The sequence below is a fragment of the Melozone crissalis genome, unplaced genomic scaffold (genome assembly GCF_028551555.1).
Source record: "Melozone crissalis strain CALT ecotype California unplaced genomic scaffold, PUWL_Pcris_2 ptg000014l_1, whole genome shotgun sequence".
Classification (NCBI taxonomy): domain Eukaryota; kingdom Metazoa; phylum Chordata; class Aves; order Passeriformes; family Passerellidae; genus Melozone; species Melozone crissalis.
Genome location: NW_026535792.1, coordinates 18408378 through 18435817, shown reverse-complemented (window position 1 = coordinate 18435817; position 27440 = coordinate 18408378). Strand labels below are relative to the sequence as shown.

The 27440-nt window shown below is 50.4% G+C and overlaps 3 protein-coding genes across 4 annotated transcripts in view; 2 read left to right on the top strand and 1 right to left on the bottom strand.

Annotated features, from left to right (window-relative positions):
* The window catches only part of TRIP4 (thyroid hormone receptor interactor 4), a 30055-nt gene extending 16674 nt beyond the window's left edge, over positions 1-13381 (bottom strand). Inside the window, exons 1-11 of the mRNA XM_054272951.1 lie at positions 13230-13381; positions 12727-12893; positions 11048-11178; positions 8442-8675; positions 7179-7257; positions 5125-5254; positions 3864-4079; positions 3416-3542; positions 2572-2759; positions 1498-1622; positions 1101-1192 (exon numbers count right to left, since the gene is read on the bottom strand). Of these exons, the coding sequence (XP_054128926.1) occupies positions 1101-1192; positions 1498-1622; positions 2572-2759; positions 3416-3542; positions 3864-4079; positions 5125-5254; positions 7179-7257; positions 8442-8675; positions 11048-11178; positions 12727-12893; positions 13230-13315 (1575 nt within the window). The 5' untranslated portion in view covers positions 13316-13381. The remainder of the gene's footprint in view (positions 1-1100; positions 1193-1497; positions 1623-2571; positions 2760-3415; positions 3543-3863; positions 4080-5124; positions 5255-7178; positions 7258-8441; positions 8676-11047; positions 11179-12726; positions 12894-13229) is intronic.
* Positions 13382-13663: 282 nt separating this feature from the next.
* On the top strand, positions 13664-17456 carry PCLAF (PCNA clamp associated factor). Its single transcript, XM_054272952.1, has 4 exons — positions 13664-13800; positions 14575-14667; positions 15464-15605; positions 16809-17456. Exons 1-4 carry the CDS (start codon positions 13755-13757, stop codon positions 16864-16866), a joined length of 339 nt encoding a protein of 112 aa, XP_054128927.1. The 5' UTR covers positions 13664-13754; the 3' UTR covers positions 16867-17456.
* Positions 17457-24298: 6842 nt separating this feature from the next.
* Positions 24299-27440, top strand: part of CSNK1G1 (casein kinase 1 gamma 1) — a 99860-nt gene continuing 96718 nt past the window's right edge. For both annotated transcript variants that reach the window (XM_054272515.1, XM_054272514.1), the window contains exon 1: positions 24299-24362. The gene's annotated coding sequence lies outside the window, so the exon portion shown is untranslated. The remainder of the gene's footprint in view (positions 24363-27440) is intronic.

Here is a 27440-nt window from a genome sequence, read left to right as displayed (position 1 = left end):
GTCTCACAACACTCTCCTTGCAGGAAGGGGAAGATCTCTGTGTCTCCTGCCTCTCCCCACAGGGCTGAGCCCCTAACCACCCTTGTGGTCTCCATGGGATTTGCTCCAGTTTATCAACAATTTTAGGGTGACCCAAGTATTCTATATATGGTTTAACCAATACATAGTTACCAGTTTCTACTGGTTTTGACTCCTCTGGGATCTGTGCCCACTCCAGGACAGCAGGTTAATAGATACTCTCCATTCTATCTATTGGATCTAAGAACTCCATGGGGTTAGTGAAGCATGAGTTTATGCTTAGGTAAATCCACACTTGCTAGTCCTAATGTCCCCTTCCTACATGTGCCCAAAACTGTTTTATTAGTTTTGTAAACAAAAACAAATGTAAACTGGCTTCCAAGAACAATCTCTCTATGAGGTTCCCAGAGTCCAAGGTGAAGCTGCCTGGCCTGAAGTGTCCAGATCTCTTCCCTTCCCTTTTTAACCACAGCTGCAGGAGAGTCCTCTCCTGCTTTCCATAACCATCCCAAGCTAAGAGTGGCCTCACAAGGTCACCTGACAATGCTCTCAGCACATCTGGAACACATCATCATCACCCATGGACTTTCACAGGCTGAGATTTCTCAAGAGACTCCTGATTCCAGCCCTGCTTCACTGCAGGTAGTCCTGTGGCTCTCCTGTCCATCCTCCCTGGTGAGAAAGAGCTCACCTGTCCATGGCTGCATCTCCAGGTCACTCAGTGCCCCAGACAGGGCACAACTCTCACCAGTGTGGCAGCACCAGTGAGGCCACTGTGATCTCCAGCTCCTGTAAGAAGATCCAGCAGTTCTGGCCCAGGATCCCTCTGCACAGGCCAAGCCATGTCTCCCACAGCAGGGCAGTCAGTGCCACTGGCACCACAGGGCAGGGACAAGCTCCCAAGGCACAGCACCACCACTGGGGCAGAGCTGTCCATGTTTCCATGCTGTCCTGAACTGCCAGGCCCCCTCACGTCCTCTGCCACAGAAATTTCCACTCAATGTCTTCTCCAGAGGCAAGGTCCACTGCTTTAAAAGCCTGCTGGTTACTGCAAGCATGGGAAGGTTCATTTCTGTACTCACCTGCTCCTGAAATTGTTCCTGTGATAAACAATCAGTCACATCCACACAGCCCAGGAGGCATCCTGAGGGATAATCACTTGGAAATTCCACATCTGCAGCACAAGAAACAGCTCTTCAGGGAGCCCATATTCCCACACACAGCTGGGGTCTCCCAGTCCCCAAGTGCCCTTCCCTCTCCTCCAGGCACCTCTACTTTTTGAGGCACAAGAACACACACAGCAATTTTAGCACTTTTTTTGGTGCCTTTTCCAGGTCAGGATCTTCCCCATGAAGGATTAGGGCTGGGAAATTTAATTTTATGTATAGCACTCCCTACTCAGCAGAGAGGGATTTCCGACACTGCTCATTACGTGGCTCAGTGTACCAAATCATCCAAGAACCAAGGAGAGGAGTTCACCTTTCCTGTGCAGCATTCTGTAGGTGGCCTCCAGCTCTGAGATTTCCTGAGGGGAAGGTCTTTTAGCAGTAGCTGCAATCCATAACCTGCCTCGATGAGATGTGTACCAGGTCCTGCCCTCCACCCTAAAGAACAGAGGAAAATGCAGGAGTAAAACTTCAGCAGACACCCCCACATTTTCATTCCAACACAGTCAATTCCTGCTGCTAAGCTTTGCCCTGATTACCCCAACTCAAGCAATGTGTCAGGACCACAAAGAAAAGCTGAGATAGGCAAAAAACAATGTCACAAATAAAGCAGAGCATGTCCTCAGGGCTTTAGAGGACACCAATCCCCAGCAGGGCCAGCAGAACACACATACAGGACAATCTGCTCACACAAGTCCCTCACAAGCTCCCAAAGTCACACAGAAAAATCAAGGGAGCAATAAGGGATTAGGTCTCTGCATGGAACAGTTGTCTGGAGATCCTGGAATTCTGCAGCTGGAGCATCCCCAGAACGCCTGGATGAACAATCCTGGCACATTAAGATTTACAGCATCTTTAGCTTGGGAAGTGAAAAAGCCTTGGTCTCCAAAATGAGAAATGTGGTGAAGGGAAAAAAAGGCAAAAGGAGATTCTTTGTTCACTATTAACAGTAGCAGCTCCTTTTTGTAACCCAATTCCCAGCCCAGGAGGCTGAAGGTAGTGGCAAGGGTTGGGTTTCTTTTACACAAAGCCTGGTGCCACTATTGCTTCTTTATACTGAACAAAAAACCCAGAAGAACCTATTTCAAGTGATTACCTTATTTGCTTTTCAAATTTCACACAGGAACGCCCCAACTACAGCAGCGAAATCTCAGCTTCTCTCTACACTCATTCACCCACTGTGAAGAAATTTGTCCCTTACAGGTTAGGTACTATCCCAAAAAAAAAAAAAAAGATTCTCTAGCTCCTCAACGCACTGGAAGAGGAAGCACAGCTTCCACACCTGGAGCTATCACAGGTATCAGAGATTGCACAGGCCACAGAGATGCTCTGAGGAACACAACCTCCCACCTCCCTGTGGAGCAGGAGCTGCCTGGGACACCTTCACCTTTTGATGCCTCTCACAAGCAGGGAAGCCCAAGGCTGGTGCAGGCTGAGGCACCAACCATCATCCGAGATCTCCTGCAGCTCCCGGTCCTGGATCCGCAGGCGGCTCCGCTCCGAGCTGCACTCGCCTCCAGCCTCCGTGGAATGAGCAGCTTTCCTTGGTGGGAGCAAACCAGTCTGGTCCACCCACTTGGGAGTGTTCAAAAGAAACAGGGAAAAGGTTAGCACCTCTCCATGTGTGCAAATCCTGTCTGAAGTTTTCCTTCATTACCCTCATGCTCTTTGGGAAATGGGAATCTGACAGAAAAGGCTTCAAAAAATAGAGGTGAAAGGGTGACACAGCCTTAGGCTGACTCAGAAACTGTTCTGCATGCCTGAAAAGGAGGCAGGATGCTAAAAATCCAATAAACCAACCCACCAGGAGCAGGGCATTGTCAAAATTTCCCTATCCCAGACTGAGATGGCCAATGAGGGACACGGGGGAGGAAACAAGGGCAAACAGGGGCAATGGCTTCCCACTGGCAGAGGGCAGGGTTAGATTGGATATCAGGAGAAATTATTTGCTGTGAGAGGTGTGAAATGCTGAAACAAGTTGTCTAGAGAAGTCACTCCATCTCTGAAAGTGTTCTTGGCCAGGGTGGACTGGTGAAAGGCGTCGCTGCCCATGGCAGGGGATGGAATGAGATGGTCTTTAAAGGCCCTTTCAACCCCAACCATCCTGTGATCTTTTCCCCAAAAGAAAAGATCACAGGATGCTTCTACACACATGCTGGAATTGACAATTGTCAAGCTCAACTCCCCAACTTAGTCACCACTCTGGAATAAACCACAGAAGCCCCACTGACCAAAGGAGCAGGCTGGAGGAGACGGGGATTCACCAAAACCCCCGAGTTTGGTGTCATCTCTGCCCCAGGGCTCCTGGCTGGCTCGCTCAGTGCACCACAGCTCATGGCTGCAATGGTCTCATCCAGCCTGCAAGCACAAAGGAGAGGGATGAACATTCCCTGCCTCCCCTGGGAACATCTCCCTTCTCCCCACACACTCTGACTCAAAGCATTTTTTGCCCCATTGCCCATAACTAAATGACTTCCTTGCTCAATCTGATTTCCAGTCTGAGGACTCACTGCTCTCTAGTGCAGAAACAGCTTGGTGTGAATCTGAGCCCAAGTGGCTCTGTTGAGACAGGCCTTCTGAAACACCTCTTTCCCAGGCAGCTTTACCAGGCGTGTCAGACCACTCTCCATAAGGATTTGCACCTCCTTGCTCCCGGGCACGCTGCCAGCCCTCACTCACTTGCTGTGGTACTCAGCCATGTTGCTGTCCTCCTCCAAGATCTGCCTGCCAGCGAAGTCGATGGTGATTTTCCTGGCCAGCCGGGAGGCGTGGCGCAGCTCCCGCAGCTCCTGCTCCCTCTTCTGGAGCGCTTCCCTCTCCTGCTTGGACAGCCACTGGTTGGAGTCCGTGGCAAAGTAATCCGACTCGTCATCAATGACCTGCGTCCGACGCACGCTGGGAGAGCAGCCCCCACAGGAGAAGGTGAGCATGGCACAGCCTCAGACCCACCCTCCAGCCTGTGCAGTCCCACTTTTCTCCTCACAGAGAAAAGCAAGGCACAATTCTTCCCAAGAATATTCTTATCTTGTTTGCTGTGCCTGTGTTTGTGCCAAAGGAGAATGCAATATGGAGATTGTTTACCCAAAGTGATGAGGTTTTGTTTCCTTGGCCTGTCAGGGGACTCTGTGTGTGTGTTGGGACTGTCTCTGACAGCCATGAGATTCTGTGCAGTGTGTGCAGAGTTGAGTGCTTGGCAGATTCAGTTTAGATGTAATATAGTATAGAATAATATAGTATAATAAAGTAATTAATTAGCCTTCTGATAGGATGGAGTCAGATGCATCATTCTCTCCCCCTTGTCAGGGCTGCCTGTGAATTCCACAAACCTGCTCCTTCCCATCCCTCTGGAGAACTGGACTGTCAGGGACAAAAAGCAAGGACACCCAAAAGGATCCATTCCAGAGACTCACTCCTGTCCCACCCAATGCCATAGTTAAGGTGTCAGTGGCTGTCACTGTGATATTTTATGAAAAATCCCTTTGTCAGGATTTTTCTCCTGAGACGTCTCAGAAAATAAACGTAAACAATAACTACCTGATTGCTTGGAATGTGGTTTGGAGGTTGCTCACCAACAGGAGCATCTTGGATTGGTTCCATGTGAATTGTTTTTACTTCATGACCAATCCCAGTCCAGCTGTGTCAGATTCTCTGGTCAGTCATAAGTTTTTATTATTTATTCTTATTTTAGCCTTCTGATGTCTCCTTTCTCTCTTTCTTTAGTATAGTTTTAGTACATCATTTTCTTTTAATATAATATCATAATATAATAAATCAGCCTTCAGAGAACTTAGATTCTCATCTCTCACCTCATCCTGGGTACCCCCAACACCACAACAAGTGGCTGTGGGTTTTAGAAGGAATTCCCAACATTTCTGCTAAAGGCACCTCACCTGCCAGGTCATTTATGGTAATCATGACAGTCTCCCACCTAGTATCTTACCTTGTCCTGTCAAACTCCAACAGTTTGTCCTTGTGCTTCACAGCCATCTCCAGGCCTGACTTGAGTCTTGCTTCCTGCTGAGGCAGCAAGCCTTTGCTTATGGCATCCAAATTCCCTGAACTTTCAGCACCTGAGGCACAAAACAAAACACAGCTCAGCACTCAGTGTGTTAAAGCCATTTGGGCTGCAGAAATGCCCCCTAAACTAAATGCCATGCCAGGAGCTAAAAGCACAGCTTTGCAGCAAGATCAGCATCTTTCTGCGAGGTTAAAGCCACAATTTTCCCTCAAGCCCATTTTAAAAACTCCTTCCTCCAAAGAGAAGGAATCACTTAAATATCACAGTGATAAAGTCTGGGTAGAGGTTAAGGAGAAGCTCTTGGCCTTTGGCTTTCCTTCACCCTTCCCTAACAATTTGGGCAGCCAAAATCCCTCCCATCACCAACCACGGGCCTCAGGTCACAGAACCATGGAATGGTTTGGGTTGAAAAGGACCTTAAAGCTCATCTCATTCCACTCCCTGCCATGATGGAACACCAAGGACACTTTCCACTATCCCAGGGTGCTCCAAGCCCCATCCAACCTGGCCTGGAACACTTCCAGGGATAGGACAGCCACAGCTTCTTTGGGAAACCTGTGCCAGAGCCTCACCACCCTCACAGAGAAGGATTTCTTTGCAAAATCCAGTCTAAATTTCTCATATTTTAGTTTAAAACCATTCCTTCTTGTCCTATCACTATGTGCCCATTTAAGTAGTCCTTCTCCCTCCTTTTCATAAGCCCTCTAAGACTGAGAGGGGCTCAAAGGTCTGGAGGCCTTGCCTCTTCAGCAACAACCCAGCTTTTTTAGGAGGCCCCTCCTAAAAGCCAAGCCCTTCCTACATGCTGTTACCCCCACAGATTGCCCAGGACAGATTCCAGGGAGACCCAGAGCCTTCTGCTGCTGTTTGTGCCTCCCTCAAACCAGATCCTCTTCTGACACACCACACCAGATTCCCAAACCAGCTGTTTCCAGGGATGGAGAAATCTATTCCCAGCAAATGCTCTTCCTTCTTACCCCTCCTTGGCAAGGGGCCCAAACCCACCCAACCAACAGGGAACAACCAAAAAATGCCACAATAAAAGGCTTGAACCCAGGCCATGATGGAACAAACCAGTGCATTTCACCACACTGGGAAATGCCTTCATTTCAGGGAAACAATTGCCTGTATTGCCCTTTGGTCACTGATGCACAATTTTTACTCCCAAGACAAACAGCAAACCACATTCCAGCTTTTACCTACACAGAGAACAAAACAAGAGCTGGCAGGGCCAGGAGGGAAAGAGACAAAACAGGTAAGAATAGAGATCCTGAAGTGTGCCAAATCTGTATTGGAAGGACAGAACAGACTGGCTGGTGCTCTCAAGGACTCCAATCCTCCTGCCATGTCCACAGCTGTAAGGAGAAGCCCAGATCTGCAGTAAATATTTCCCCAGTTCCTCAGCAAAGTTTCCAACCAAGAACAGCACGACCTTGGCTGCAGTTCAGCTAAACTCAGACAAACATCCCCACAATGCACAGGTCCTTGCTGGGACACTGGGTTGTATTTCCTCTTGCTTTCCTTGGCTCTGTTCCCATTTCTAGCTCCCAAGGTAAGTGTGAGACAAGAAGAGCCATTAGAAAATATTAACCACCACCTCTCTAAGCCCAGCAAATCAGACAGCAGCACTTTATCTTGCACAGCACACACTCCACAGGAGACTTATCCTAATTTCCAAGGACCGCTACAACAATCCAGCTCGTGGGATTGATTCTGGAATGCTGAATGAGCAGCCTTGGGGCCTCAGGGAAAGGACAGCACACACTGCCATGTGACACTGGCCACTGTCACCTCTGCTGAAGCCTGGCAATGCTGCCTAGGGCTTGCAGGAGGAACCAAGGAACAACTTCCAATCCATCCCTTTAATGCCAGACAAAGGGCAGCAATGAGGGCAAGTGGCTCAGTGAAGTCTGAAGGAAATATTGCACACAAACCATTTGGATTCATTCTATTCCAGGTATGGAATGGCCACTGACCTGCCATGAGCTTCTTCAGCAGCTTCTGGCTCTTGTTGGAGTCCCGCTGAAGAATGTCCTGCTCTTCTTTAGTGCACACCTGAGCAACAGAAGGAAATTAAGGCTTGGGAAGGACATCACATGGGAAGGATGCCACAGCTTGACCAGTTTCAGAGCCCTGGACAACAATTCAGGCTGTTTAAAGTGGCAGTGACAGTCCACACCTCCTCCTCTTCCCCACTGACATGGGGAGAACCCTGGAAGCTCATTCTTTCCTAAAGAGAAAAGTAGAGTTTGGTCTCTCCATTTTCTGTGGGTGGACATGCTGCTGACTGAGCTCAAAGGACAAGAGATGAGCTCAGAACTATCCCAGGCAGAACCACAACCCTTAACTCAACAGTTTTTCTCTCCTTCTTGGCCACTGGGAGTTAAACTCATCTTTCAAAACAGCAACCAATCTGCTTTAAAACATTTTGCTCTACCCAGTTAAAATTCTCCTCTCACATGGAGAAGAATTTCCTCTGCCATCAATAACTTGTCCCCTTCTCCAAAAGGTGCCCTTTGAACTGAATCTGGTATCCCAGAGGATCCATATCACACAGGAGTTGAAGGAAAAGCAGGACACTGCTCCTGACAAGGAGACCAGGGCTGTGCCTGGGATGGGGCTGAAGCTTTGCAGAGATTTTGGACACTGCAGAGACACACAGGAGACTGTCAGAAACCAGACAAGCTCCAAAGCCATGTAAATTATGGGGGAAACTCCTAACAGGTTCTTTCCTTTCCTGATTTAGAACTCTGCAAGAGGAACTGCTATCTGAAGGGCTAATTCAGCCAAATTCTCCAGGTCCAAGCAGGGCACAGAATTCACAGAATCACTGGGCTGGAAGAGACCTTAAAGATCATCAAGTCTAATCCATCATCTCAAATAAACCATGGCATCAAGTGCCATATCCAGTCTACTTTTAAACACATCCAGGGATGGTGACTCCACCACCTCCCTGAGCAGCCATTCTAGAACTTTATCACCCTTTCTGTGAAAAACTTTTTCCTGCTATCCAACCTGAATTTTCCTTGGTGCAGCTTGAGACTGTGTCCTTTGGTTCTGGAGAAAGAGCCCAGCCCCAGCTGAGCACAGCCACCTTTCAGGGAGTTGTAGAGTGATGAGGTCACCCCTGAATCTCCTTTTCTCCATGCTGAGCACCCCCAGCTCCCTCAGTTGTTCCTCCCAGGGCTTGTGCTCCAATCCCCCCACCAGCCCCTCACAGTGACTCCCTGGGTACTCACCAGGGCCCCACAGAAGAGGCAGGGCCCAGAGCCCTCCTGCTCACACACAATGCGCCCGCACTCCAGGCAGTTGTTGATGAGTTTGTGCTTCTGGCCCAGGCACTCGCAGGCGTGCCGGCCTGGGATGAGCACAGCCAGCCTGTCCTGCCCCTCCCTGGTGTACAGGTTGACATACTTGGGCTTCTTCTTGCAGGAAATGCTACTGCTGCTGACCCTACTGCTGCTCTCCTGGGCCTGGGAAGGAAAAAAATAAACAAACAAACCGGGCAGCAGAGAGCCAGCACTGACCCCCGGGCAGGCCAGGAGCTCAGACAAGTGTGTCACTCTGCCTCACTGCAATGGAACTTGGACCAGACCCCAGACTGAGCACAAAGACAAGCTCAGGCCTGCCAGAAAAGCTCCAAGGAATCCAAACAAAGCAAGGACACCAGGATGCACTCGAAGTTTGCCACCCATGCCAGCTGGAGCTGGTGGGATTTGGGCAGTGAGTGCTGCTCTCTGTGCTCTGCACAGCCTCATGCCTGTTTAACAGCTCCAAACAGCAGCTCAGCTACCCCTGATGCCTCAGGGTTTGGCTTTTCTATTTTTCAGATTCTGTTCTGCTTTAGTGTGTAAGTCCAGGTTTCATATCAGGAGACAGTGAGCTCTGTGCACAGAGCAGGGAGACACAACAATTCCTGCTCCAGCTGGGGAGCCAAGGACAAATGATCCAAATCTCAGGCCCAAGAGCACAAACAATGTGAGTTGAAGACAGAAAACAGGAAGGATGGGACTTTATGGGCTGGAGCTGGAATTGTTTTGGTCCAATATGCTAATAGAACAAAACTGGGACTTCATGGGCTGCTGAAGCTGTAACTGTTTTGGACCAAAATGCAAATGGACCAAACTGATAAAAGTGTGTGACCCCATAACCTGTGGTCCATTTTGTGGCCATTTTGGGTTGTGCTGCCCAAGGTGGATCCATTAATAAATAATAAATCCCTACTTTATTCTTTAGCTCTGTCCAGTCTCTGTTCTGGGTCAGCCTTCACAAGGCATCACTCCCAAGCTCATTTCCAAGGATTATTCAGATTCCCTGTTTGTAGCAGGGAATTATTCAGATTCCCTGTTTGTCTGTGCACCCTGGGCACAGCTGGGATGGCAGCAGGGCATTCCCAGCCATGTCACCTCCCAGCAGCCTCCCCAAATCCCACAGCCACCTCAGCAGAGGTTTTCCACACAGGAGGGTTCAAGTACTGAGCTGTAAAATAAATTCTGCTCCTCCTTCTGTGATCTGGCCTCAGTGATTTCATGATTCACTCCTGAGTTTCAATTTGGTTTAGTGACAAGCAGATGCAGCATTTCCAGTCCTCCCAGTAAGGTCCAACTGGTTTTAGTGCCACTGCCAGATTCACTGCCACCATAAAATACCCAAAAGAAGATAAAGTGACTTTGGCAGATCTTTCTCACTTTTCTCTTAATTAAAATTAAGTTAGAAGGTAACTACAAGGAAATGGAACATCACTGTCCACTTTTAACCCACCAATTCAAAAATGTTGTGGTTTATCCTATAACACTCTTACAAAATACTTTCAGCCTTTGCAGCCTCCCTGCTCCAAAAAGTTCAATTTAAAAACATGAAATCAAGTTCCACTCCTTACTCAGGAATTGCAGCATTTCTCAGGTTTTGGTGTTTCTATGCTCTTATTCTACAGTTTCTAATTAAAGCTTCAACCAGTGTGACAGAGATAGTTTAAATACAGTAGGAAAGGATGTTCTAACCACTTGGTGGGTTCAATTCCCCTCATATCTGATTTAAAGAAATCCCTTTTATTCCTAATTAGAGCCTCAACTTCCTTCACCTGCTTTCTCCTCTCAGGCTTTCTGGGGGAGAAAAATCCATGCTGGCATATTTGCTACCTGATGGTTATTTTACTCCCAGTTACAGACACAAACAGACACAACCTTTCTCCCCATCCTGGACATCACAGAAACATGGAAATGGTTTGGTTGGAAAAGCCCTCCAAGATCAGAGACCCATCATTAATTTGCTCTCCTTTCCTTTCTCTCCCTCTCCCTCCTTTTCCCTCTTCCTCCTTCCCTTCTCTCTGTCCTCTCTTCCTCTCCAAGTGCCACATCCACATGGTTTTTGAACCGTCCAGTGGTGGTGACTCCACCACTGTCCTAGATAGGCCATTCAAGTATCTGACTATGGTTTCCATGATTTTTTTCCCCTAATATCCAACCTAAACCTCTCCTGGCACAGCTTGAGGCCATTTCCTCTCATCCTGTCCCTGTTCCCTGGGAGGAGATGCCAACCCCACCCAGTTCCACCCTCCTGTCAGGGAGTTGTGCAGAACCACAAGGTCCTTTCTGAGCCTCCTTTTCTCCAGGCTGAGCCTCCCCAGCTCCCTCAGCTGCTCCTGGTGCTCCAGACCCTCACTGCCTTTCTTGTGAGGAGCCCAAAACTGACCCCAGGATTTGAGGTGTGGCCTGAGCAGTGCCCACCTGGGCACCCCAATGTCCCAGACTCTCATTTCCACCTTCCAACCACATCTTCACCAGTGTCTGACACCTTCTTACCCCAAGGAAGCCTCTCCAGTGCCCCCCTGGCCCCCAACACTCACCTTGGCCAGGTCCAGGGGGGTTTTCACCTCCTCCCCATGAGCGCTGGGCTCGGGCTGTGCCGGGGTCTCCTGCCTGTTCCTCCCTTTGCGCTTCCCCTTCTTGCCCTGGTCCCGCAGCACCTCCAGAGCCTCTGCAGTGGGAGAGGCACAGACACAGGAGCAACACTCAGGTCACCCCAAAGCTTCTCTTCTCAGGCTGAACAACCCCAATTCTCCCAGCCTCTCCTTCCAGCTGAGCTGCTCCATCCTCTGAACGTTCTGGTGCCTCCTCTGGCCTCACTCCAACAGCTCCACGGCCTTCCCGTGCTGGATTGCTCTCACACATCATGAAGCAGATAAAATCTGATGGAGCTGGAGCTCACCAGGCTGTGCAGGGATGGGAGGTGCACAGAAAGAGCCTGGCATCAAATATGGGCCTCTGTGGAACCTCCCACCCTGCTGGGAACCTCAGGAAAGAGCAACACGTGGGATTTAGGAGCAACTAAACTGCTTTGGCCTCTAATAAACAAATCAAGAGAGAGGCTGGGTAAGTGCCAGCAGAAGAAAAATGTCCCTGGACTCTACTTCATGACTGAAAACGTGTGGCAGCAGCTCTCTGGCCACAGACTTTGCCAGAAAAATCCTAGTAAGCTGTGGGAAACTTAGAGGAAAAGAATTCAAACCATTATCTCTCCTTCTATAGCCACTGTCTATAGATGGTTCTATATATGGTTCTCTAGAGTCTGTTATTGATAGCCACCAATAAATGTGTGAGAGGTTTCCACTTTGACACCAATCAGGTCTTAGGTACACCATTGTTTCTATAAGAACTGTAGATTTCCAGTAATAAAGTGTCTTTTATACCTTCTTGTGAAAAATGTGTCTTTTACGATTGGCTTTTTGCAAATATTAAAATGAATATTATATGTGTTGTGTTAGAAAGTTATGCTGTGTTAATTCTATTCAGTACTGTGTTAAATATAGTTTTAGGTTATAAAAATCGTTAAAATAGAAACTATGCTATGTAGGATACTTTTTTTTTTTTTGTAAAGAAAGGACTTGCAATGAGATAGCAGCCACAGGACACCTGAATCTTCCAGAGAAAAAGAATTTATTGCTCCATTATCAGAAGAAACGAACTTCTTCCTGCCTTGAAGGTGCTATCAGGATTCAGAGGAAGAAGCTGACACTGCCCAGACAGAATCCTGTGTTTGAATGGAATTTATGCATCATGTATGAGGTGTATGAATATGCAACAGGCTGTTGTTTTTAAGGGTTAATCCTCTGTTAAGGTGGGTCCTTTTTAGGGCTTATTTTGCCTGGAAAAGGTACCCAGACTGTCCATAACTCTTTGTCTCTATTGTCTCATATTATCCTAATTCAAATTGTCCAAATTGTCATTACTCTAATTGTATTACTATTTTTATAACCATTTTATTACTATTAAACTTTTAAAATTTTAAAAACAACTGACTGGCGTTTTTCACACTTCTGGATCACGGAGTCAATGCTCATTATTACCTGGCTGGGGGCCTGCTACCACAAAAATCAGCTTTAAACTGCCCCAAATCAGGGATGGGATGGTATCCACACAGGGATTCGTGGCATGGAACTGTTTGTGAGCACAACAAGCAGGTTTATCTGGGAGTTTCGCACAACAACCGGGTTTATCTGGGAGTTTCCCGCTCTGCAGCACTCACCGTCCTTTTTCCGGTAGGCAGGGAAGGGCTCGGAGGGCAGCTGGGCAGATTTCCTCCACCGGCTCAGCAGCTCTTCCACAAACCAGCTCTTCTTCCCGTCCGTGCCTTGAACAAGGTCCACAACGTACTCCCGGATCTCCTCCTCGTTCGTGATGGATAAGATGTACCTAGGGCGGGCCGGGGTGGATAAAAATGGGTGAGGGGGAGGATGGTCCGCGCTCTCGCGGCACAGGTGGGACATTTATCTTTCCTTTTCCATCAGGTCTCTGTGGTAAGACCATGGCAGGAGGTAGAACGATATGATCTTTAAGATTCCTCCCGACTAAGAGCAATCTGTGCTTCTGTCACCTCACATCCCACCTCCCGCCACTTCTCCTCCCCGAATCTCCCCCCGAGCCACAACCCCGGGCAAACTCCCGGCAGCTGCTCCGGCACACCGTGTTTCCTCCGAGGAGCCCCTCTCAGAGGGCAGGAGAGCCCCGCCCGGCCCCGGCCCCGCTCACCTCACCACGTCCTCGCCCACGTCCAGCCCGAAGTCCCCGCGCAGGTGTTGGACGCACCAGGCCAGGAGCGCGCTGGACGCCGCCATCTTCCGCGGGGGACGGGAAATGCCGCCGCACCGCCCGGCACCCTCCCCTTCCTTTCCCTTCCCCCCGGGAACGCGAACGCGGAGCGACCGTTCCGGGACCAGTTCATTCAAACCGGGAATGGCTTGGGTTGAATGGGACCGTAAATCCCCATTCCATTCCATTCCAACCCCGCGCTGCGGGCAGCGACACCTCCCGCTAGACCACGTTATTCCAAGCCCCATTCAGCGCGGCTTTAAACACTCCCAGAGCTGGGACGGCCACAGACGCTCTGTGCAACCCGTACCAGCCCCTCGCTCCCCTCGCAGGGAATTTCTCCCCAGTATCCCGCCCGGGCAGAGGAGAGCAGGAAGGGCAGCGGGACGGGGGCGGCCCCGTGCTCCATTGGCGGGCTGTGGCCAATAGCGCTGCCGGGGCGGAGCTGGGCCGTGCCGGGTAGGGATGGCGCGGACCAAGGTGGATCAGCGTGGTCGTGCCTTCCGCAAGGGTGCGGGAACGGAGCGGGACGGGGACAGGGATAGGGATGGAACGGGCTGAGGGGCGGGAAGGGAACGGGCAGGGCTGAGGGGGTTCCGAGCGGGCCGGGACGGGCAGGGGCTGGAGGGGGTTCCGAGCGGGAAGGGAACGGGAGGGGCAGGGCTGAGGGGGGATACCGAACGTGATGGGCAGGGCAGGGCTGAGGGGGGTTCCGAGCGGGAACGCGACGGGCTGAGGGGGCGGGAAGGGAACGGGACGGGCAGGGCTCAGGGGGGTTCCGAGAGCTACGGGACGGGCAGAGCTGAGGGGGGGTCCGAGCGGGAAGGGAACGGGCAGGGCGGGGCTCAGGGGGGTTCCAAGCGGGAATGGGACGGGCAGGGCTGAGGGAGCGGGAAGGGAACGGGCAGGGCAGGGCTCAGGGGGATTCCGAGTGGAAGGCAGGGCTCAGGGGGATTCCGAGCGGGGGAGGAAAGGGACGGGCAGGGCTCAGGGGAGTTCCGAGCGGGAACGGGACGGGCAGGGCTCAGGGGGTTCCGAGCGGGACGGGCAGGGCTGAGGGGCGGGAAGGGAACGGGCAGGGCCGGGCTGAGGGGGGTTCCGAGTGGGAAGGGAACGGGACGGGACAGGGCTCAGGGGGGTTCCGAGCGGGAAAGGAATGTGACGGGCAGGGCTCAGGGGGATTCTAAACGTGACGGGCAGGGCTCAGGGGGGTTCCGGACGGAACGGGACGGGCTGAGGGGGTTCCGAGCTCGGCTGCTGAGCCCCGCTGTCCCTTTCCCCGCAGTGTTGGTCGCCCGCGCTCCCCGCAAGGCGCTGGGCTCCGGCAGCAGCGGCAGCAGCAGCGTCAGCGCGGGGCCGGCAGTGCCCGGCCGGAGAGGTGAGCGCGGCCCCTTCTCCTCCATCCCTTCCCTCCCTCGCTTTTTCCTTTCCTCCCTTCCCTCTTTCCCTCTCTCCCTCGCTACTGTGAAAAACGCCAATCACTTGTTTTTAAAATTTTAAAAGTTTAATAGTAGTATGATCACAGTAATAAAAATTTGGACAATTACGATTTAGGACAATACAAGACAATAAGAGCAAAGGGTTACAGACGGTCCGGGTACCTTTTCCTGGTACCTTTTCCTGGGCGAAATAAGCCCGAAAAAGGACACACGTTAACAGAGGATTAACCCTTAAAAGCAACAGCCTGTTGCATATTCATACACTTCATGCATGATGCATAAATTCCATTAAAACACAGGATTCTCAGTGTCAGCTTATTCCTCTGAATCCTAACAGCATCTTCAGGGCTGAGCGAGGCAGGAAGAACTCGATAAAATAGCAATAAATTCTTTCTCTCTGAAAGATTCTGGTGTCCTGTGGCTGCTATCTCAGTGCAAGTCCCCTCTTTAAAAAAGTACCTTACATAGCATAGTTTCTATCGTAACCTTATGTTATAGCCTAAAACTGTATTTAACACGCTGCTTAAGAAAATTAACACAGCGTAACTTTCTAACATAATACATGTAATATTTGCAAAAAGCCAATCATAAAATACACATTTTTCACACTACATTCTTTCTTCTTTTCTTCCCTCCTCCTCCTCCTGTTCCTCCTTCCTTCCTTCCTCCCTTTGCCACTCCCTCCCTTTGCCACTCCCGCCCGCCCTGCCCAGGCTGACCCGGCGCTCCCCGCAGGTGAGCGGCGCCCCGTGGGGCTGAACCGGGTGTGTGTGAGGCCGGTGCCCGCCTGGCAAAGGGGCATCAGCGACTTCCTGCAGCTGCCATCCAAGGAGAGCCGGGCATCCGACGGAGACACGCCCGGGACCAGCGGCCTGGAGTGGGTATTGGGGCAAGGGGAGGTGTGCAAGCCCAGGGAATATTTCTGTGTCTGCTCTGGGGTGCCCTGACTTTGACCCTCATTCATGGAGGAAGTTTCCTAAATTCCAGAATAGACTAGAATCCACAAAAGTGTGAAATATAGAAAGCAATGTAGGTGTGTCACTTGGTGAGATATTTAGGTTTTGGGATTTTTAGTGTGTTGTGGATGGAAGCAAGGTGGAGGGCACAGAGTATCCTCCTGGGTTTCTTCTTCATGCTTCTTCTTCCTCCTCCTTCATGGTATTTTGTAATTGGGCAGAAAAGTCCCCATTGCAGCTCTTTGGGATCAGTTATTGGGTTAAAAGGGAAAATAATCCTGGTGTCAGTTCTTAATTGGATAGTTTAGTCTTAAAAGACCTTGTACCAAGAGATTGTTGGCCATTTTGTGCCTTCTAATGAAAAGGTGCTGAACTCACAGCAGTGAGACTGTTTTAGTGATAAGAAATAATAAACACCTGATTCTGAACATGAATTACCCTCTCAAGTGCCTTCAGTCCAGACCCAGAGAAACCAACAACTGGGACCACCACAGGGAAGCAAGCTGTGATTATTTTTTCTCTGTGAAACTCCATTTTTGGAGGGGCAAGTTGACATTGTGTCTCCTGACCTCTGTGTCCTCATGGAAGTGATGTTTTTCACCAAATCTGGCAAAGTTTTCAGGGACCTCGTCGAGGTTCCAATTTCCATGTGCCAGGAATTGAATGGCTTTTCCAAGCTGGAGCCTCAGAGATTAACTGTAGGCTGCACTGCTGACTAAAAAGGCAGCAGTATAAAATAATGTCTTACTGTTTTCCATAGGGAATTCTGGGTTGGAACTCCATTCTTCCACCAGATATAGGTATTTCTAAACTGCTAGGGGGAGTTTGGAAATACCTATAAGATGCCATAAGAATTGGCCCCAAATTGTCCTGCAGGACAAGCAGACAAAGGCTTTTAAGTTGGTGAAACAGAAAATGTTTGCTGTAGCACGGGAAAACTTTCATCCTTTTAATTTGGAGTTTGTGGGCTGAACAAGAAAAAGGTGGAGGGAAGAGAACACAGAATAAAGGAGCCCCTGTCAGTCCTGATGCCTCAAGGTCTAACTAAGTCCTTGGGCTTTGGGAAAAGCCTTTCAAACCAGAGCTGGTTCCTGCTAATGCTTCTGAAATAATGCTCCTTACAGAGCTCGGCCCCTGCCACTGGATCCTGCTGAAGAGGGAGAGTGCTTGGAGGAAGAGTAGATGTGACCTGACCTCAATTTTCATGTTAAAATGCTCCTCCTACTCCAGCTGGGTTTTGTACATTTGCATAGCTCTTTACTTTTTTTTTTATTACTTCCTTTCAGCTTTTGTACAAGCCTAAAAGTCTGAGAGATGGCGCAAACACTGGAGGAATTAATTAGTTTTTACTGTTTGGCACTTGATGTTCATTGTAAAGCACTGGTTTAATTTTTATCTTGGTTTGCTTGAGTTCCTCCTGCTTTTGTCTTTCATCTTCTGCCTGCCTTGTGTTTGTGCAAGACTTGCATGATCATGGTTGTTCCGTTACTGCAAAGCAGATCCTCGTTTTTAATAAACTGAAACCATCTGAGCACACACCTGTGCTGTGTCTTTACTGCAGTAAAAGCTGTTAATGAAGATTTCTTTGTCCAAAGATGAGAAACTGGACTTGGAAAGACACTGGAGAGGTGGGTGGGCAGCTGAAATTTGCTCTGATTAGAGTTGAAGTTTGATTAAAACAAACTGGTTGTTCTAAAGAATCAGAACTCTGAAAGCTGAGGCGGCAATAAATGGCTAAAACTAAATAAATCTTGTTATTGTGGATGTTGTAACATTGCCACATAACTTCTGGGGAAATTCATAGGAAAAAAGCAAGTGGGGCCTTGTGCTAGGTCTTGATGTCAGGGGTTCTGCTTCTGCTCCTCCTCTGAAGCTCCCTGAAGTTAACATGAGCAAATGAGAAGGGGAAGTTAGGAGGAGATTAAAATTTAAATTTAGCACACCAGGAGAGTTTAGTGGCAGCTGTTGTAGGTCAGCCTGCTGGGGAAAGCAGTGAATGCTGTAAAAACCTCTTCCTAAAAGTCTATTGATAAAAAGGAGAGTTGTCACAGAAAAGCAATTCAAGTTTGAATGAGAAGCTGCAATTGATTTAAGATTATGTAAATTAAGGGGAAAATCTGAACAAGCCAGACTTCTTTGCCCTAACACCACACAAAACATCATCACAGTGACAGGTGGCATTAATGGCAGCTCTTTCCTGTCCCTTTGACCTGCCAAACCAGCGTACCCTCACTTCCATTTCTCCTATAAAAACGCCTGGGAGGCAGCAAACACCTGGGGGCTCTGATCAGATCCCATCCCCTGCATGCCCTCAGCTGCTGCCTGTGTTCAGCTGCTCCCTCAGGGCCGTGCAGCTGCCAGCTGGGAGGGGAAGGATGAGGAGCTGCTCACCAAGGAGCAATGTTGGGATCTCAGCTGGTCACAGTGACCCTGAGAAAAGTTGGAAAGTCTCTTTATGCAGCCTGGCACTTGATGAAGCAGTCAGAGCTCTTCATTTGTCAGTCTCAAGGTCGTTTATTGTTTCTTATCTGTAAAATTCTTTCTCCTGTCCTGCCAAGGTCAGCTCAGCAGGACAGTCCCAGACACTCTGCCTGGCCCAGGGTGGTGTTATCTCTTTATGCTACAAACTACATATACAATGTTTACAATTGCTTCCCAATACCTATCACCTATGTTAGACAGTGAGCTTCTACTCTAAACCAATCCCAAAGTGCCAACATCACAGCAGAAGATGGAGGCCAAGAAGAAGAAGGAGAAAGGCTGGACACACCCAGTTCCCTCCATCTTGCCCCCTGAACCCCCATACCAGAAACCCCAAAATCTACTTTTCCACCCCGTGATAACTTCACTGTTATTCTACCCAAACTGTTGTGGCTTGCTGATCTTCATATAAGGTTTGTAATTTGCTCCACAGGTGATAATCAAACCCACAGGTGTTTTAGGCTCTGTGCCAGAGCTTCTGAGCCCCCTGGCAGGGGTCTTGGCTGTCCTGGCCAGCCAGAGGGATGCCCTGGGTTCCCACAGAACAATGCTTGTGGAGACCTGAACCACAGATCCCAGAATGGTTTGGGATGGAAGGGACCTCAAAGCTCATCCCCTGCCATGGGCAGGGACACCTTCCATTAGCCCAGGGTGCTCCAAACCCTGGCTTTGGACACTTCCAGGGATAGGGGCAGCTTCTCTGGGAAATCTGTGCCAGAGCCTCACCACCCTCACAGGGAAAAATTTCTTCCCAATATCCCATCTAACCCTGCCCTCTGGCAGTGGGAAACCATTCCCCCTTGTCCTGGCACTCCAGGCCCTTGTAAAAACAGTCTCTGTCCATGTTTCTTGCTGCCTCCTTCAGGTCACCCTGAAACTTCTCTTCTCAGGCTGAACAACCCCAATTCTCCCAGCCTCTCCTCCCAGCTGAGCTGCTCCATCCTCTGAATGTTCTGGTGCCTCCTCTGGCCTCACTCCAACAGCTCCACGGCCTTCCCGTGCTGGATTGCTCTCACACATCATGAAGCAGATAAAATCTGATGGAGCTGGAGCTCACCAGGCTGTGCAGGGATGGGAGGTGCACAGAAAGAGCCTGGCATCAAATATGGGCCTCTGTGGAACCTCCCACCCTGCTGGGAACCTCAGGAAAGAGCAACTCTGGGGACTGAGGAGCAACTAAACTGCTTTGGCCTCTAATAAATAAATAAACCTGCTCCCTCTGCACAGATAAAATCCAAATGTTTGCAACAGGACCTGCAGCCTTAAAGCTGAGTTTTCAATAGGAGCAAAATGCAGGAGAAGATGTTTACTTGGCTGCTTTCCTGCCCCAATGGGAATACAGGAGGGTGACCTTCAGCCCACCCTCCCTGGGGCTGGAGCTGATTTCGCTCCAGCTGTGCCCCTGCTGCCAATCTTTGAGTCTAGAGGGAAACAGGAACAGCACCCAGCTCTTCTGAAAATAAGGGGAAAAATTAGAAAAGGAGAGAATGCTAAAGCTCAGGAGCTTCAGACAGCCCAAAATAAAATTTAGAACTAAGACCAGACTTATAAGAGGTTTCCATGTCCAAAAGCTTGCCTGGTTGTGTTTTTTGGGTTTTTTTTCCAGCTATTGTTGTTCCAATAAATATCTCCTTAGAATGCTGAAGAGAGCTGCCCCTATGCTGACACCTGTGCTGAAGGATTTCCATCAATCTCAAGAAATGCTTCAGCCCAGTGACATAATTAATAGTGAAATTTAATGTGGTAAAGAGGGGTCATGCACAGTGCTGAAAATTAATTTACAGATAAATTGTCTGTATCACTGTACTCGGTGTAATGTTACAGCACCTAACAGGTTTTCCCTGTGAAATGGGATTTCCACAGTTTTAGGGCAAGAGGTGTGGTGCAGAGAAACCTCCTAAGGGGAACAATCAGCTGGAAATCCAGTCAGTATTACTTTTATTTCTTCAGAGTAGTTTTTACTTCTGAGGTAATTTCTTGTAATTTTAAGGGATTATGCTATAATAATGATATTTTGGTTAAATCCATATGAGCACCACGACTCATTGACAGCCCCTTCTAGTGCCTAAAAGGGGTTCAGGAGAGCTGGAGAGGGACAAGGGATGGAGGGACAGGACACAGGGAATGGCTCCCACTGCCAGAGGGCAGGGATGGATGGGAGATTGGGGAGAAATTCCTCCCTGTGAGGGTGGGGAGGCCCTGGCACAGGGTGCCCAGAGCAGCTGTGGCTGCCAAGGCCAGGTTTGATGGGGCTTAGAGCACCCAGGAAGAGTGGAAAGTGTTCCAGGGGGATAGATTGAGAGGAATTTAAAGACATTTTCCAGCCCTAATCCAGCCCGTGGCTGCACCACTTTCAAACACTTTTCAGTACCCCGGGCTGACCGTAGATGTCAGCAGCAGCTTCAGCTACAAACGCTGGGCTGTGCCAGCGACCAGACAAGGCTCCTCCTGCCTCGGACCAGCTTATTTAGGAAACGTGAAGAGAATATATAAATGTACGGACGGGAGACTGGAATTGCTCATTTCCTGAGCCTGTGCTATCTTGCCAGGTAAGGAAATGGCCCCAGCAAAATCACCCTCTATGTCACCTGCTGAATCCCTGTGGCTTCCTCGAACCCAGCGGTGTGCAGGGTCAGGGATGGGCAACCCACTCCCCCCAGCAGCTTTATTTCCATCCTCACACATGGAATTTTCTTCCAATAGTCCAAATAATGATTTATCCGACCCCTGACCTCGAGAACAGCACGGCCCTGAGAGCACTAATGAGCAATAAACTGCTTTCAGCTGAGCCTGCTATTCACGCCTGAAGGTCCAAGAGCTCCTTTTGACCCAGGCTGGGGCACCCACACCTTTCCCCAGGGGATTTTGGATGTACCCGCATCACAAATGAGAGCTCAGGGGGTCACTGCTGCCACAACTGGGCATGTGGTTCAGCAGGGGCTGTTGGATGCTCCAAAGACAGCTGCAAAGTGAGCAAACAAAGGAGAGGAGATGGAAGTGTTTAGGAAAAAAAAATCCCAAGGGCCTAATATATTGAATTTTAAACCTTACTGGGCAAAATGATCTTTGTTTGGCCAAGAGACAGTGATGGAACAGACACCATCCCATCTCATCCCCATAGCCTAAGGCTTTTTCTCACAGGGATAATCACAAACTGCTGCTGCTCCAGAGCATTTTTGAGCTTTTCCTTGCAGACCCCTTCTCCCCTGAACAGGCCAGACAGCCCATTTCTGTTGGATTTAGCTGGAAGGAAGGAAGGCAGGAAGGATCCCCTGCTGCTGTCCTGCTCAGGGGGCAGCTGCTCGGCGGGGACAGCAGATGTCTGGGCCATGGGGACACAGACAGAGGGGAGGGAGCAGGGCCATCAGCTGTCAGCCTGCCGACCTCTTACCCCGCCATGGGAAATCCACTGCCAAATCTCAGGGATCTCATCCCCACATGAGGGAGTTTCATCATTTTTTTTCTGATTTTCAAGGCTTTTTCTGTTACCAGACCATGTCAAATTTATAGCCGTGATTGTTGACTTCCCATCTTTGGAGCGCAGCCTCTCTGCTGGGGACACTGTGCTGTAGAGTTCAGGTGTTGCCTGCTTGTGTTAAGGGAGATACACTCGACTCCTTCTAGAGCTAATTTTGCTAAATTCCAAACCTGTTCATGCACATTCCTGCTGTGGATTGAGTATTTACAGGGCTGTTTCTACGGGAAGAGAGACAGGTGAGACCCTCTGCTCTCACCTCTCTGCCAAAACATGCGCTTTAAAGCTTTGTCTTCCCTTTAACTTTGCTTTTTTCCCTTTGGACATTACTCAGAAGGATATGAGGTCTGTGTCTGCAGGGTTCCCCTGCCCACGCTGGGGCGGTGCCTCCCTGTGCCTGATGCTCAACAGGAGCTTCATTGTCCTTGCCAATGCTGGGACAAAGGGGGATTGTCCTGCCCACCACGAGCTGCTCCATCCCGACCAGAGATGCAGGAAGAAAAGCAGGAGGTTTCCTTTCTCTGCATGATAAGGTGCTTGGGAATCAGGCTGGAATCTCACCTATCTGGGCTGAGGACGAGGAAGCAAGGAACTTCCACTGGGGTGCTCCTCACTCACCCCAAACATTTTTGGGTCAGTTTTCATCCCTCCTTTATTCAGCACGCAGGCTGGTGTTCAGATAAACTCCCAAGGGATTATCACAGGGCTAATGAGAATCCACGCGTTTAATAGGGCTTAGCAGAAGAACTTCTCGGACTAAAATTGATGATAAATCATTTTTTTCAGAATTAAAATGCTCCTTGGGAGTGCCCAGAGGGTTCAGAGCAGAAAAAAAATGGGAGCTGAATTGCAAAAAATGCCTCCCCCTTTGATCAAAGGTGTTGTCAATATTGTGATATCCACATTATTATTATTTTCCACAGATAATAGCACAAAGAATGAGCAAAATAAGCTCATTTTGGAGCAGAGGTTCAGGGTAGGGTTTGACAAGATGCTGCCAGATAAGGCTTTTCAGGTGCCTGGATTGAGACATTCTGCTTTTGATATTGACAATTTAAAAGGTTTAATCAGAAATATTAAGCCTTTATTAAACCTATACTGAGTCAGCCAAGTGTGTATAGCTCAGAAAAGAGAAAGAAAAACCTAAAGTGAAATGTCCATTTTTATTAGAACTGGTCTTTGTTTTCTGGTCCACAGCATCAGGGAAAAATTTCTAAGCTCGGGCTCAGGATTATGAAGTAGTAGGGGAAATAAAAATTTTAATGCTTAAATTCTGGATCTGCACACATTTTCCAAATAAACCTTTGCTTCATCCTTGGTGGGGCCCATATGCTGGCAAGCTGTTACGTGTGTGGCTGGATAATGGGATTGTCCCAGACTGGAGGCCTGCACACCAGGGAGGAAGGTTTTCCTCACAGTGTTTCTAACCATTTTCAAGGAATGAGCAACCTGGTTGGGTGGAAGGTGTCACAGCCCATGGCAGGGAGGGAATAAGATGGCCTTTAAGGTCCCTTCCAACCCAAAGCAGTCCGTGATTCCATGATTCTATGAATACGTCAGCTTAAATGCCAAGAAAACGCCAAGTTCTTTGCCAGAATCTGCCTGGCAGCATCCAGGTGACAACACCAGTGGGTTTCTGCTCCTCTTCCACTGATTCAAGGAATGGTTTGGGTTGGAAGGGACCACCCCAATGGGTGCTGAAGCCTGGGGGATTGCTGAGCCCCAATGGGGTGCTGAGCTGAGCCCTGGCTGATGCTGAGTGCCAGAGGATGCAGAACCCCACTCGGTGCTGAGCCGGTGCTGAGCCCCGGAGAGTGCTGAGCCCTGGCTGATGCTGAGCCACAGAGGATGCAGAACCCCACTGGGTGCTGAGCCCAGCTTAGTGCTGAGACCCAATGGAGTGCCAAGCTGAGCCCCAGAGGATGCAGAACCCCATTGGGTGCTGAGCCCAGCTTTGTGCTGAGCCACAGAAGATGGTGAGCTCCAGTGGAGTACCAAGCTGAGCCCCGGAGGGTGCTGAGGTCCAGTTGATGCTGAGCCAGGTTGGCAGTGAGACCTGGAGGGTGCTGAGCCCTGACTGATGCTGAGCGCCAGAGGATGCAGAGCCCCATTGGGTGCTGAGCCCAGCTTTGTGCTCAGCCCGGTTGATGCTGAGCTCCGGTGGGTGATGAGCCGAAGGGTGCTGAGTCCTGGCTGATGCTGAGCCCCGGCTGATGCTGAGCTCCAGTGGGTGCTGAGCCGCAGTGGGGTGCTGAGCCTGGAGGATGCTGAGCTCCAGTGGCTGCTGAGCCTCGCTTATGCTGAGCTCCGGTGGGTGCTGAGTCCCGGAGGATGCTGACTCCCGGCTGATACAGAACCCCGGCGGGTGCTGAGCTCCAGAGAGTGCTGAGCCGCAGCGGGGTGCTGAGCCCGGCTGCTGCCGAGCCCGGCCAGCAGCGCAGCCCCCGCGGCCCCGGTCCCGCCGCGCTTCCCGCCCGCCGCTTCCTCCTGGCAACGCCACGCGGTTTCCAGGGCCGGCGGTGCCCCGGAAGCGGCGCGGGCGCGGCGCGGCCATAGGGCGGAGCCGCGCGGGGCGGTGCCGGCGCCGAGCGCTGCCGGGTCGGGCTGTGGCCGTCGAGTGCCGTGAGGGAGGAGCTGCGGCGGGCGCGGGGAGAGCAGCGGCGGCTCCGGCCCGGCCCAGCCCGGCCCGGCCCGCCCGGGGAGCGCAGCGCCGGCGGAGCAGGTACGGCCGCGGGGCGCGGGCGGCGGGGCCGGGGGGGGGGCGGTGCTCGCGGCCCGCCCGCCGCGGAGCCTCCGCCGGGCTCGGCGCTGCCGGGGCGGCGGGAGCGGCTCCGGCCGGGCGGGCGGGCGGAGGAGCCGCCGTGGGGCGGCCCCAGGGAGCCCCGGGCGGGGCGGCGGGCGGGGGTCGCGGCTCCGCCGGGTGTGGGCGAGGGGAGCGGGGCTGGTGCTGCCGGCGGGGCGGAGCGGCGGGATCGGATCGGGGGAAGGCGGCAGCCCGAGCTGAGGGGCTGTCCCGGGAGAGCCGGGCACGGACCTGCCCGGGGAGGAACGGGAGGTGCCACCTTCCTCCCTGGTGGTGTTCCCAGTGCTCTGTGGAACTGGAGGTGTATCAGCAACTTATTTGTGTGAAGAAGTTGTGTGTCCCCCCTACGTCTGGGAATGTTTGGCACACTGTGAAACTCTAAGGGTTGGGGTTTGTTGTCTTATCCAAATAATGGAGTCGGGATGGTTTGGGTTGGAAAGATCTCAAAGGTCATCTCATTCCAGCCCCTGCCATGGACAGGGACCCCTTTCACTAGACCAGGCTGCTCCAAACCACGGCCAGGCTGGCCTTGGACACCTCCAGGGATGGGGCAGCCTCTGCCCCTCAGGAGGGTGACATCTGCCCTTCCAAATGTTTCACCGCTACCCACAGTCCCCTGTAGCCTGTCTCGACAGTGACTTCTCTGTTCCTGGGAAGTCTCCTGAGCAGAGTCCAAGCTCTGTCGAGCTGCCTCCCGTGCCTGACTTGCGTGACATTTTCTACCTTGCTCGTTTCTGGGCTCACCATGACCTGCCTGCAGTCCCACTGTCACGGGTGTGACCTCAGACTGGACTGGTTTTTTTTTTTACTAGTGACCTAATGCCTGTCAGCTTGTGCAGCCACTCCCCAAGTTCTTCAGGATCTGCTTTTCCTTCTCTCAGCTGCCCAGCTGTGATTTACCCAGACAAACCATCTCCACATCCCTGGTTCTGTGCTGTGCTGGTAACTCAGTCCCTCTTGGGAGAGGATGATGGGTGAACTGGGAATCACGAGCTTTGTTCCTATTGAGAAGCTCTTATCAAATATTAGCAGCATACACATTCCAAAAAACACAAAGAGTGCCTTTGAATTATGAGTTATTTGCAGAGATTCAGGCTGCAGAATTCCTCAGTGCTTGCCAGTGGCTCAAGTTTTAGAAGTGCCACCTGGGTGGTGGAGTGTTACTGATGAGAGAGTTTGGGTTTCATGACATTGCTGTTGTAGGGATGCACACCATGGTTATTTCCACGTGGAGCTGGGCTCACACTGGAGCTCCTGGAGCCAGGGATGAGCTGGAGGTGCTGCCAGTGATAAATACCAGCAGGAGTTCTGTTCAGGGAAGGTCACCGCTGGCAAGGTGTGACCCGATAAGAAAAGAATTTAAATATCATGGTGTGTCATAAAAAAAAAATCATTATTAGTAAGAAGCCATGCAGATGTAGTTAGGAAGAGGGAGGATGCAGGTGAGGGGTGCCAGGCAGATCTCAGTTTCCATGCTGAAGGTCTGGCCGCCGGTGTAGCGGCACCGCTGATGCTCCAGCCTTTTGGCAAAAACCTTGCTGACTCCAGTGAAATCTTAGACTATTGGCCTGATAAAATCAGGCCTTTATGCTCACACCCTGCGTAAGCACCTCGGCTTTTTTCAGATACAAGTGTTTCTTGAAACAGCTCCTGCCCTGAAATCGCTCTTTTGCTGGACTGGGCTGGTGCATTTTGTATTCTTTAGGAGATGTTGGGTGCTGAGGAAGAGGAGTCTCCTCTCTCTGCTCTCCTCTGCAAGTCCATAACTGTGTGTTTTCAACTGCTGGCCAAAAAGTCCTCACAAGTTTGGGCCAGTTTGGGCTCCTTGCTGTGTTTTGTGTAAGTTCTGTTTTCTGGACATGAGATCTGGGAACTCACACCAGATTGTCACAATAAATTTACCTGGGACATACCTGCCTGTGTTTATGCCAGAGTTGCTTCCTATAAATCAGCTCTTCTCTCTGTTGGTGCTTTCAAAAAGCTTGGCCCAGCTGTTGGCTCCTTATTTTCAAAGCACAGTCACTCTTTTCCAGGTTCTCTTGTTGCTCTCTCTCCTGCTCACATTGGCAGGGCAGGGAATGGCTCTCTGGGATGCTGTGCCATGCCATGGAGATTCCTTTGAGCTGGTATCCTTCATGGCTGAGACAGGTTGGTGGCTCACAGCATGGCAACAAGCTCATATCCTGTCTCTTTATTTTTGCTTGGATTAAAGAGTTTTTGCAGTTCATAGCAGTGTTTGTGTGAAGTGCCTCATTCCAGCCCATCTATCTTGCTCTTCCATAGGAGTTTTCATGTTGTTCCAGTTCTCTGGATTGGCAACAGCCTGGTTTGCTGTGCCAGAGTCAGTGATGGAAAATCTTCAGGCAAGATCCTGAGTCCATCCTGGTCCACAGCCACTTGCTGCTTTCCCTGCTCCCTTTTCCAGCCCTTAGGAAGCGATCAGCCCCTGTGCATTTTCAGGTTAACAGATGAAATCCTGTGTAATGCCTTAAAAAGTGCTACCAGATGAGACCAGGAATCCATCTGGCCTGGTATCCTGCTCACTGGTAACCAGGAGCAGATGCTTGGGGAGGGGAGAACACAAACACAGCAGATCTAATCCAGGGAAATAGTGCTTTATTCTTCTCTCTCCTGCAGTTCATGACCTCCCTGAGCCAGGTGTCGAATTTAGGAACCTTCACACTGCTCTTCATGATATTCATGATTTTAGAAAAATACTTTTTCCATTCCTGGCAGTCTCTTGGCTGAATTGTCCTCATATATTTTGACTTCCTGTGGCTCTTCTTGTATCTCATGTCATTGCCAGCTGTGCTTCAGCCTCCTTGAGACAGGTAAGGGGTGGGGCACAGGGCAACAGAGGACATTGACAGAGGTGCTGGGTTACATTTATGGTATAAAAATATATTTATATTTTTAGAGATATTTTAGGGGTATTTTTCCTATATTATCATCTCTGTAATTACAAGTGTTGTGCTTGTTCATTAGTGATCTTGGAGC

What these genes read in the sequence shown, in the direction of transcription:
- PCLAF (XM_054272952.1), top strand. Translation starts at nt 13,755, where the DNA reads ATGGCGCGGACCAAGGTGGATCAGCGTGGTCGTGCCTTCCGCAAGG. An exon ending in TGGTCGTGCCTTCCGCAAGG is followed by an intron (nt 13,801 to 14,574) that starts GTGCGGGAACGG and finishes CTTTCCCCGCAG; the next exon opens with TGTTGGTCGCCCGCGCTCCC. An exon ending in GGCAGTGCCCGGCCGGAGAG is followed by an intron (nt 14,668 to 15,463) that starts GTGAGCGCGGCC and finishes CGCTCCCCGCAG; the next exon opens with GTGAGCGGCGCCCCGTGGGG.